This window comes from Podarcis bocagei, assembly GCF_964188305.1.
Source record: "Podarcis bocagei genome assembly, chromosome: 5".
In the NCBI taxonomy this organism is placed as follows: domain Eukaryota; kingdom Metazoa; phylum Chordata; class Lepidosauria; order Squamata; family Lacertidae; genus Podarcis; species Podarcis bocagei.
Genome location: NC_138129.1, coordinates 79443116 through 79454718, shown reverse-complemented (window position 1 = coordinate 79454718; position 11603 = coordinate 79443116). Strand labels below are relative to the sequence as shown.

Below are 11603 nucleotides of genomic sequence, written 5' to 3'. Positions count from 1 at the left end.
GCACTGCTTAGCAGTGTGTGGTCTGTTCATTGGGGGGCATTAAAAGAGGGGAGCGATGGATGCAACTAAACAGGACAAAAGGGTCTAACAACCTATATTCCTAAAGCTATACTGCTGTTTGACTGGGGGCTCTCTCCTGTTGGAGGGCAAGTTTATCCCGTGTTTTGAACCCAGGCACCCAGGTGATTCTCGTGTTATTTACCTCATACATGTGTGTCACAGGGACTCATATTTTCCTTCCACAAAGTGAAGGCTTGGCAGTGGGGGGGCCTATCTGCCAGACTATGCCAAGTCTGGCACCGGCCCTTTGCTTCTGTTCTTAACCATTAGTTCTTGGTTCTTCTCTTTGCCTTTTCTGTTCTGCGATTTGTAGGATTCCCCCAACATACGTAGGTAGGCCAAGACAGTTCCTACACACCATGACATCAAGCTTTACTCTAGCACTTAGCCAATAGCCCTTAAATTCCTATGGCTGGTACCCAGAAAATGCCATGTTCCAAAATGCTAACTCAGCCGTACTTAATTGGCACATGTAGTCACTTCGGTTGTCAATGCAATTCTACTGGTCTCCTCCTAAGAATTCTCTTGCCACAACCATCAACACCATGTTTGGAAAGGGTATGAGCTTTAGAGTGCAATGGGGTTATATTATATTTGCAGCTGCAAAGCCCAGCTTGCTGTGGTGACGCTGGTCAGGGGCGATTGGCACTGCCAATGGGGAGCAGTGTCCTCTAGTGTCCCTGATCTGCAACTGCAGGCACACAGCTCGGGGAAGGAAGCCAAGAGATGTCTTCATAATCAACCACACACCCCTTTTGCTTTGAAGAAGGAAACCTGCTCCTTCTTCCAATGCAATTGGGGCAGTTCTGTTTGGACACATTGAACGGCTGTTCCCTGCAACCCTCAGGTTTGGTTTGCAGTTAAGGTTGCCAGCTCTGCGGGTAAAATATTCTCACTGGGGTGAAGGAGGACAGCAGAGAAACCAGGGAGCGGTGGACTAGCTTATCAGGATGTGCAGATTCTGCAAGGCTTTTGTGCAAAATGAGGGGAAGACACTCCCCGGAGCTCCTTTGAGAGGAGGCATGGATAGAAATGTAATCAATAAAAATAAAGACTTGAGCGTTTTAAGGAAAACGTTGTTTTTATTTCACTTCACGACTCCTGGTTTTGACTTGTGAAAACACGAACATTTCTGTTCTGCAGCGTGAGGTGTCAGGGAGGTGTCTCGCAGACAGGTAATTTTGCAATGTATTTGAACTTTGAGAAATTCCAGTTGCTCTCGTGACTATTGAATTATATTCTTCCTCTCCAGACCGGTTTTCTGTTTCAACACTTTATTGCTAAAACACATAAATACAACCATGTCATTCTGTAGTTATTTCATTTGAAGTTGTTGTTGTTGTTGTTGTTGTTGTTATTATTATTATTATTATTATTATTATTATTATTATTTAACCTATAGCAGGATTCTTAAAAAGAAAAAGAAAAAAAAGACAACCTACATATCCTCTATTGCTGAAATTTTTTCCTGGTAACATTTTACTAACAATCCAACTTCCTTTGTATGGAATGACACAGCTAATGATCTAATCTTGAGATCATTTATGTGAACCAAGGCCTCAGTTCTAGCTGTTGTTGGCATCTGTCTGTCTCGGGAGACAATGCTAAATACTTCCATCTCATATCAAGAGCAATGGGCAAAATACAAGTTGCCTATCTACCTGCCAATTCATTTAAATTTGACATTATACATCAATTGCTTGAGGAGCTAAACAGTGTGAATTGGTTTATCACGAGCACGATGTGGTTATTGTTTATTGGAATTGTCAAGGTAAAATGAAAACGTTGCCACCTACAATCACATTCGGGACTCCATTTACTATGAGGCATATTCTGAGGTTAAGTGAAAGTTTGTTCACTTTCTAGAGCCTCATGTGCCGTGTAACAAATTTAAGTCCCATGCATATAATCTTCCGGTGCCCCTTCCTTTATATGGTTCCCTTGGGTTTGGGAAAGCTTCCCTGGGATCGCACAGAAAATCCATCAAATGCAACCCATAATACAAATGTCTCTGCAATATTCAAAGAGTAGGTATAAAAGACCATCATACTTTGAGATTCATATTTGTATAATAAGAGCTGATATTTACCACTCAGCATCTATTTCTGTTGTTGGAAGAGGTATCTATCCCCTGAGAGAGAAAAATACAAAATCAGAAATTACTTTGCCAAGTGTGAATTATGTAAGTTCACCCTTGAATGTGCATGAAATTGAATTTCTCTCATTCACGTAGTTCTTACGCCTTTGTCCATACAAGACTACAAGCATATATACAACTCACCCCTTGCACTGTCAAACTGATTTCCCTCCTCTGCTTGTTTCCTCTAATCCCCTCCCTTCTGTGTGTCTTGTATTATTATTATTATTATTATTATTATTATTATTATTATTATTATTTAAATTTGTATACCGTCTTTCATCCGAAGATTCCAGGGTGGTTCAGAACAGAAAATTAGGTTAGCAAGCCTGAGAACAAGCCTTGTGTTTGTTTGTTTGCTACTGAAGTGGACCACTTTGGCAGACAATGTTTGTTGGAAAAGCAGGAAAAAGATATAAGAAAACAAAGAACAACTGATGGACACTCTTGGACTCTTGAAGAAGTAACAGGGCCGAGGCGCTAACTGACTCTCATCATTTGCTTCTGAAATTGGCCTTTAAGGAAAACTTGGTTGCTGACACGGGCATTAGAGGGACAGAATGACATATATATAACTTTGTCAGGTAGCAAATCATCATAAAACTTAAGAGAAAGGGAACATACCGGAGGACAAGCGTTGGGGTTGCCTTGATATTGTGAGCCACCCTAAAGAAGACAAACGGAGTGGAGAGGGGAGGAAAACACATTAAAATAGTTCTTGTCAGTTGAATTTCAGAAATCTAGTGTTCAGAATCTTTTGGGGGCACTCAAAATAAGGGGAGATTATTTTGGCTCACAGGAATTTAAAAGAAAATTTAGAAATGTGTGGAAACCCAGGGCACAAACAGCCGAAATGTTTTCTTGCACGAGCAAACTCCCTTGAAAGGAATGGGAGATGTGCAACAGCGCAATGGAGTTTGTGAAGGAGAACTTTCTAGTGAGTTGATGTCCTATGTTGTCTCAGCACCAATGGACATTTTCTGGTCATGCATTATATTCTGATCCCAATGAAAATGTCTAAAGATCTGCACGCCACCTGTTTCTGGCATAGGTCCCCTGTGCCCTTCCAGTATTCTGTCAGCACATTTGCTGCCATGTTTTGCATTTGTGCACTTCCTTATGGGCATTTTAAGATCCTTTCTCCCAGTTAAAGTGCCTGAAAATCAGTTCATCATCCATTCGTCATACACTGGGAAGAAACAGCTAAAGGAAACAACCCCTACCTGGCCATAGGTACTTTGTGAAGAAGACGACGATGAATAAGATGATGATGATGATGATGATGATGACGACGACGGCGACGCTTGGCTCTGTAAAGCAGCACAAAATCAATAATCACACACAAATGCTACCATCTTCTCTTATTTGAGTGGAAAATGCACGATAATTTCTATGATGGAGGTAGAGTTGCAAATGCTGTTGGCTGCTCAAGAGATTGCTTGTTTGAAATTCTAAACAATGCACCACACTATTTCTGCATATTCTATTTCGTGGCCTTTCCCCAAAACTCTGGGGAATTTGCCACACCAAAATGTGTTTGGGCTTCTTCTCTTCTTAGATTCCGATCACTTGAGCAGCTTTCAACTTGCTTCCCCAATGTTTATTGCTGTCTAGAGAGACACTATTGTGCAACAACATAGCAAGAACAGTGGGGAAAGAGGGAACCCAGAACATTTATACCATGAAAAGTTGTGGGATTTCAGCAGGACATGCACCAATTGGAAACAAAACAGCATGTCTGCCCCAAAACATTGGCAGGTGCAAACAGTATTCAAAGCAGAATCATTTAAAGCTAACCCGATACCATCAGTTGCACAAAGCATCATGAATGCACTAGAACAAGGTCATCTTCAGGAGCTTTTATCCATTATATTTGCATTTAGTTAGACCCTAAAACTAGATGTTCTATTGACATATGTCTTTTACGTGAATGGAATGGAAATCTTACCTGGTTGCAGGGATTGCTGTCATATGTAATCCCCTGTTTAAAATGAATGTTTATTCTTGTTATTCTTAGGTTTGCATTTTTTTTAAGCAATTATCATTTTTTTAGTTCCTTAAAGTCCTGGATTATGGATCTGAGCACATCTGTACTTAAAACCAGCACCACTATGTATGCAGACACATGGCTAGAGTGCCCTTCTCTCTCTCTCTCTCTCTCTCTCTCTCTCTCTCTCTCTCTCACACACACACACACACACACACACACACACATCCATGCAAAACCACAAGCACCCACCCTTTTCCCCTTCTCTCTCTCTTGCCTTAGAAAGCAGAGAGAGAAAGTATTTCAGTGATACATTCAATATACAGTGGTACTTCGGTTTTTGAACAGTGGTACTTCGGTTTTTGAACATCTCAGAAGTCTAATGCTTTGGTTTTCAAACTCCGAAAACCCATAAGTAAATGCTTCCATTTTAGAACGCACCTCGGAAGTCGAAGGGCTTTCACTGAGTTTTAGTTTTTTCCATTTTCTCTATTAAGTTTGCAGACCGCCCTTTGCACCTCGGTTTTCAAATGTTTCACATGTTTCGGAACTTGAATGGTCCTCTGGAATGGATTATGTCTGAAAACCGAGGTACCACTGTATATGAAACACATGGAAAGAATTGCACTCATTCTCATATTGGTGACACGTAGACAAAGCCTCAAAGGGGATGTTGTCCATGCCAGTTATTGCTGAAGGATAAAGGTTAAGATAATAGCACTTCCTTCCATGGAAAAGCAATTCTACACCAGCATTGGTCCAAGAATAATTTATATCTAAAGATCTGCTGTGTGCAAATATTTGTATATTACCAATTCTAGTACTGTTTGCTATCAGAAGTAACAAGGAATTGCAGAGCTTCCTTACTGTATACTTTACGTTTTGCTCACATCTTCTCCTTCTCAACAAATTGTTCTATTGTAAGATAGCTAATACTGAGACTGTTTCCAAAATATTGTCAAATAAAAGAATATACCTTGCCACAGGGACTGCCACCAGTTGAATAAGATCCACCCTGCTTTAAAAACAAAGAAATAAAAAAATGTACTATCGCCTTCAAAATGAGGCATCTGAATATAGACTGCATTTTTAATCAAGGCTTATATTGGCTTATATCTTGATCAGGTTCCTAAAATTCTAAAAATGAGCTTAAAGATTTTCAAATGTTTCATGCCAGGCAAGAAGACTAGCTGTTTAGAGAACACTGGCAATGTTTTCCTCCTAGACAAAGGGGCCCCTTGATTTATAGCAGAAAACAATTCTCAAAGTCGTAAAAAAAAGGGAATTACAGGTTAAGAGCAAGGTTACATAGACCCAACATAATTAAGAGTTGGTAAATAGTAAAATAAAACCGTTAAACTTGAGCCACAGGACAAAAGGCCAAGAGCACATGGAAACAAAGCAACTGGCTGGAGAAGGGGGGGGGAGTGTAAACAGGGGAAGAGGTTTTTTTTCCCTATTTTATTTTGAGGCTGTAAACTGTTCCTTCCTTTTTACTTTGAGGAAGTTTATCCTTCTAAAAAGCTATCTATGATAATGTATGAAATATGCTGGCTTAAATGTAATTATGCAAAGGATTTAAGAAATGCTAGATTCTTATTTCATATAGTTGTAAGAGTTGTATTTATCCTGAAATTAAGTCAGCCACCAGCCTAGCCCCCCTGCCAGACAAGGAGACGCCATCCAAGCAGTCCTGATATATAGCTGTCAGGCATTTGTTTAGAAACCTTCAAATGAAGGAGATCTTTCAATGTTGATGTGAAACTCAAGATCCTTGACATATGTTTAAAATAAAAATTTAAGATTAACCATTTGTTTTAGAAGGCAATAGGGCAAGGAGGGCAAGAGGTGAGCTGGTAATTAAGATTCCTTGTTGAGACACATGTAAGATATATTACTACTTATTTGTCATTTATAGATGTAACAATATATAGCTCTTTGTGTTCCATATAAGGACAGGAGGATATGGGTGTATCTTTTAGGATTGGTTATAGCAATCAGCCAATAGGAAATCCAACCAGGCTGATTGGACAGAGGCAGCCACAGGAGGAGCAAAGGGGGCTGGATTAAGGGAATATAAGTGCTGGCCATAATGGCAGGAGGCCAGGCCAGAGCTTGGTAACCATATACCACTGTGCCTCTCATTTATTTGTCTGACAAATAAATTATTATTTTAATTTCTCTATTGCTGCGTTGAATATTTCATTCCAGCTAAGCGTTAACCACAAGCAGGGTGCTACAAAAGTAATATATTTTCTACACACATTCCCTCTGTTTGTGTTTTGTTTGCTGTTGTTTTCTTGCGGTCTATAATTGTTTTAACAGTCTTTCCCAGAATTTTTTTTATTAAAAAAAAATCACTTCAAAACAATAAAATACTTCCACCATTCACATGTTAGGCCTGAGATAAAGTGACTGGCCTGGAGTCATACACAGATTTCACAGTTCTGGGTCCAAAACTGTTTAAACCACTACATAACCTGGATAGCTCAGTTGGTTAGAGCATGGTGCCGATACTGCCAAGGTTGCAAGTTTGATCCCTGTGTGGGACAGCTACGTATTCCTGCACTGCAAGGAGTTGGACTAGATAATCCTCAGGGTTCCTTCCAACTATACAATTCCACATGCATATATACCTGTTTGCCAGAAGAGCTGCTGCCCTGTGAGCTTGAAGACTGGCCCTGTGAAGAAAAGCAGGCAATGACCATTAAGGATCTTGTGCAGGAGGGTTAGCACAGGCCAATTTCTTTGCCCAATCCCTACAAAGCCGGGGTTGGCAAAGCAGCTTACATCAAGCAGTTCGCCTGTCCTTATTGTACAGCCACCACCAGCAGCTCATTCTGATGTCCAGGGAGAAAAATTTACCAAGAGCCCAGAATGGGATGTGGGTAGTGGCTCCTTGGAAGACACTTTCCCCATAAATTTCAGGAGACATAGAGTATCTCCATGCTGTTAACTTTTCCTTCCTTCCGATATCATTGCTGCTGAGCTACAATTGCTGTGTTGTACTGCTTGCGTCCTTTGCCCCCGCCCCAATAGACTCTACTGTCTACAAGGAACCACCACCTCCACTGTTTCTCTAGAAGGAGGCCTACAAGGTCATCCAACCATCTTAGGGACTCCAGTCCAGATTTGTGAGGGGTTTTCTGCTTAGCTTTTTCTTCTCCCAAAGATATCCTACAAGGCAGCAGAGGTTTAGGATCAGAGTTTGCTTTCTCCCAGATGGGCTACCTTCCCAGGTTGATGTGCCCCATCTGCCCCTCACATTTGATATGAAGTATGTATGTGTTTGTTTGTATGTATGTATGTACCTGTATGCTAACAGAGCTACCACCCTGTGATCCTGAAGGCTGACCGCCCTGTGATCCTGAAGGCCGACCCCCCTGTGAAGAAAAACAAGACATCAACCTTGCTGCTGTGAGATAATATTTTTGAGATAAACTTAACATTTGCTATAAAGTATATATATGTATATACCTGTATGCTAACAGAGCTACCGCCCTGTGATCCTGAAGGCCGACCCTCCTGTGAAGAAAAACAAGACATCAGTGACGCTATTGTTAGTCATTCTTTTTGCCTTCCCTTCAAATGTGGCCCTCAGAAGGTTGGGCTACATTAAAATCCAGCCCTCAGGCTGAAAGATCCTTGATTTAAAGAGGTACCTAGCACACACCAAAAACCCTGTCCCTGTGTGTCTGAAATTTGGCAGCACTGATATCTTCAGAAGGAGCTAAAGGACCCCTGACCATTAAGTCCAGTCGTGGCCGACTCTGAGGTTGCGGCGCTCATCTCGCTTTATTGGCCAAGGGAGCCGGCGTACAGCTTCTGGGTCATGTGGCCAGCATGACTAACCCGCCTCTGGCGAACCAGAGCAGCGCACGGAAATGCCGTTTACCTTCTCGCTGGAGCAGTACCTATTTATCTACTTGCACTTTGACATGCTTTCAAACTGCTAGGTTGGCAGGAGCTGGGACTGAGCAACAGGAGCTCACCCCGTCGCAGGGATTCGAACCGCTGACCTTCTGATCAGCAAATCCTAGGCTCTGTGGTTTAACCCACAGCGCCACCCACGTCCCAAGTTCAGAAGGAGCTACTCAGCTTAAAAGGTTCATACAAGTCTGATGAAAACTGAAACATTTATTTTCCTCCTCATAGGCAATGGATCAGTCAACCAAGGTACAGAAAACAAGGTAAGGCAACCCTCCGCCAAGGATCCGTGAGAAAGTACAATTTCAGTACGTGCCACCGAGCTAAGACTACCCAGGTCAACAAAGCAGCTGCCAAGGGTTGCATGTGTTTATTTTCTTTGCATAACCCTAATAGTTACCTGGATGGTAACACGGACAGTTTCTGATGAGCCACCCTGAGGTTTCAAACCCTGTAGAGAAAGAATGATGAGGGTTATTTAAGCTGCTTTCCTATAAAAATCACACACAAAATTATTATTCCAGTTCAGGTCACACAACTCTATCCTGTCTTAGAGGACATACCAGCCAGGAAGCTAGGATCTTAGCGTCTCCCCAGCAAGAACAGAACAGCAACAGGAAATTCCAGACTTCACCCAGATACAACTGAGATCAATGTCACTTAGGGATTGTCTACACTTCCACTGCAGTCCTATCCATGCCTATACAGAAGTAAACGCCTCTGAATTTGATGAGGCTTGTTCCCTGGAAAGCAGGGTGCTTTACCTGAGAGTTAATCCCACCAAATTAAATGGGACTCTGCTCTACAAAATTGCACTGTGGAAGGACTTTATTACTGGGTACACAAAGAACCATTGTTGGCACCTGCCATAGAAGGGAAGACCCAATTCATTTGGGGGCATTAGCAGCCTTCTGCTTGCTTGTCCCTCTTAGCCATACTATTGCCAACCAATCTAAGAGTGGCATTATCAGGAAAGTAGCCAACATTTAAATAGAACGGTGAATGTGTATATCTATATACCTGTGTGCCGCCGAAGGAGCTGGTACTCTGCGAGTTTGAAAGCTGATTCTGTTACAAAGAAAAACAGACATGAACAAGGCTATTCTTGACCAAAATTTTTGGCAGTTAGAATTTTATTTCGGAAAAGCAAGCAACATTTTATATATACCTTACTACTATAGAATGAAAACAGATGTCCTTGATTAAAAAAGGCAATCCAAAATGGAAACGTTTACTTTAGAGTAGGGATGGGAGAGAAATTCAAAAAAGTTCGCATTTAAAGGCAAATTTATCAAATTCACGTTTTCATGAACAGAAGGAGAACCAAAACACAGCTGTGTTTCAAAATCTGCAATTAACCAAATTTTGAAATGCAGTTCTCTAACCCAACACTGTTTACAAAAATGCATATATGACGAGAGTATGCATAACTATGAAAATATTTTACAAAAGATATAATATATAAAAATGTATTGGGGAAATGTATTTGTTAAAACATGTACATTAGTCAAAAGTATGTATAGAAATGTGTTTCTGAGGAGAAATTGGCTCAAATTCTGGTGAATTTTCAAGAGGAATTAAAAAAAAGATAAATTGCAATTTGCTGCAGAAATGCGGAGAACTAAATTTAAGGTGGGGGAAATGAGCAAATAAGAGGATCAAAATTGAAAGCTCTTTCCATCCCTACTTCAGAGTTTATTTAAGAAATGAGGGGGGGGGAGCAAACAAGGATACAATATTTATTAACGTATTTAAAACTATGAACACCATCCAGTCAAATCCAAGGTAATGTGGAATGGAGGTGCTTACCTGATTGCAAATCTTGACGTTATAGGCAGGTGAAGTCTGTAAAAGAGTAAAGGAATTACTTCATTGAGAAACAGGTTATCTGAACACAACCTCTAAGACATCAAAACAATAAATGTTTATCGATCCTGTGCAGATTCGAAAGCTCCAATTTGTGGGCTCTGGAGGTGGTATGTTGCCATCACAAATATGCTGCTGCTACTCTAGAGGTGGGGAGTGAATTTGCCACAATCCTCCTTCCCTGTAAAATGGCCTGAAGTGGACTGTCCCAGGGGAGGATACGGGGTTGGTACATATATTGCCATCATGACTAGTAGCCAGTAATAACCTTTCCTCCATTTCCCACCATTATATTTTCTGAGAATCCTCCGGAAAAATAATCTCTCAAAGGACCTGTTGGTGGCACTTTACCATTGTACCTTTGAGAATGTATTAACTTATGGTCTCTGTGTGTGGTTTGGGAGCTGCACAGTCAGGGGAAAAACAATGCTGCCCAGGGTTGTAAAGACTGCAGAGAGAATAATTGGGTGCACTCTTCCCACCTTGGATCAACATATCTATGCTTCCAAGTGTCATAAGAAAGCTGCAGAGATAGCGCAGGACAGTGCGCACCCCGGAAATGATCTCTTTCAGCTTCTGCCTTCTGGAAGAAGGTACAGGGTTATAAAGACTAGGACTAGCCGCCTGAGAAACAGTTTTTATACAAATGTGATTTTGGTTTTAAACGCAGTGTAAGGTAGTCTCTGTGGGGGTATATTGTATTTACTTATGGGGTATCAGAGTTTTTAGGGGGTTAACCAGGCTGGGATAGCTGGGATAGCAGGCTTGTTGGTTTTTGAATGTCTGGTGTAGATTTTTTTCAGTTTCGTTGTTCTGTATGGGACAATGACAGTAAAGATTATTGTATTGTATCGTAAACCCTATTTTGGTAACCATCGCACCATCTGTGGCAAATTCCATAGTTTGAATATGTGCTCTATGAAGGAGCATTTCCTTTTGCCTGTTCTGAACCTATCACAGCTGAGCTTCTTTGGATGGCAGTCTTTTATCAGGTTTTCTTTTGTTTTTTTAATTCCCATGCCATTGCATAAGCACACCACGTAGGGGGAAAATAGTAATATTATAATAAAATATAAATATAAACAAGTTATGGTGGAGATGAATCACTCACCTTATCACAAGCCGGACTACCTTTCCCACCCTGTGAAAACAAAATCAAGAAATCAGGGAGCTGGCTGCTTATGTGCCTGTTTCAATGTAACATACTTCACATTTATAGTATATTCCTATTTCTCCTCTTCAACACATTGGCTAGTAGATGTAGCCAAGAACTGTGGCCCCCTTTTCAACCCAGCCACCCCCACTGCATTTTGGTGAAGCTTCTGTTCTAAGACACAGAAGTAAAACAGAAATAAGTTTAAAACCAGGACTGGCTTACTACAGTGCCCATAACTGGGAAACTTCATTTCCCCCATGCCAAATTTGCTTTGTCACTGAACATTAGTTACCTCCTGTACGGAGCAATGGCGATGCCTCATAGACTTGTCCAGCAACCTGCAGGAACTCCAGGAATCTAAAACACTTCCCTAAAACTTCTGCATTCATGCAACGGTCCCTCAGAAGGCAAGTCTTTACGGAAACAATTCATTGAAGCTAAAAAAGATTGTAAGCCCCTGTCCACAGAAA

General features: G+C 41.1%; 1 protein-coding gene across 1 annotated transcript; it reads right to left on the bottom strand.

The window, feature by feature from the left end:
- Positions 1-1122: 1122 nt before the first annotated feature.
- On the bottom strand, positions 1123-11286 carry LOC308587743 (uncharacterized protein; the record flags this gene model as incomplete). Its single annotated transcript, XM_081195510.1, has 14 exons — positions 1123-1340; positions 2150-2191; positions 2822-2863; positions 3421-3507; positions 4146-4178; positions 5161-5202; positions 6821-6865; positions 7496-7567; positions 7662-7709; positions 8512-8562; positions 9132-9179; positions 9921-9956; positions 11089-11164; positions 11282-11286. The coding sequence occupies 13 exons, from the start codon at positions 11284-11286 to the stop codon at positions 2153-2155; spliced, it is 624 nt and encodes a 207-aa protein (XP_081051636.1). The 3' UTR covers positions 1123-1340; positions 2150-2152.
- Between the last annotated feature and the right edge of the window lie 317 nt (positions 11287-11603).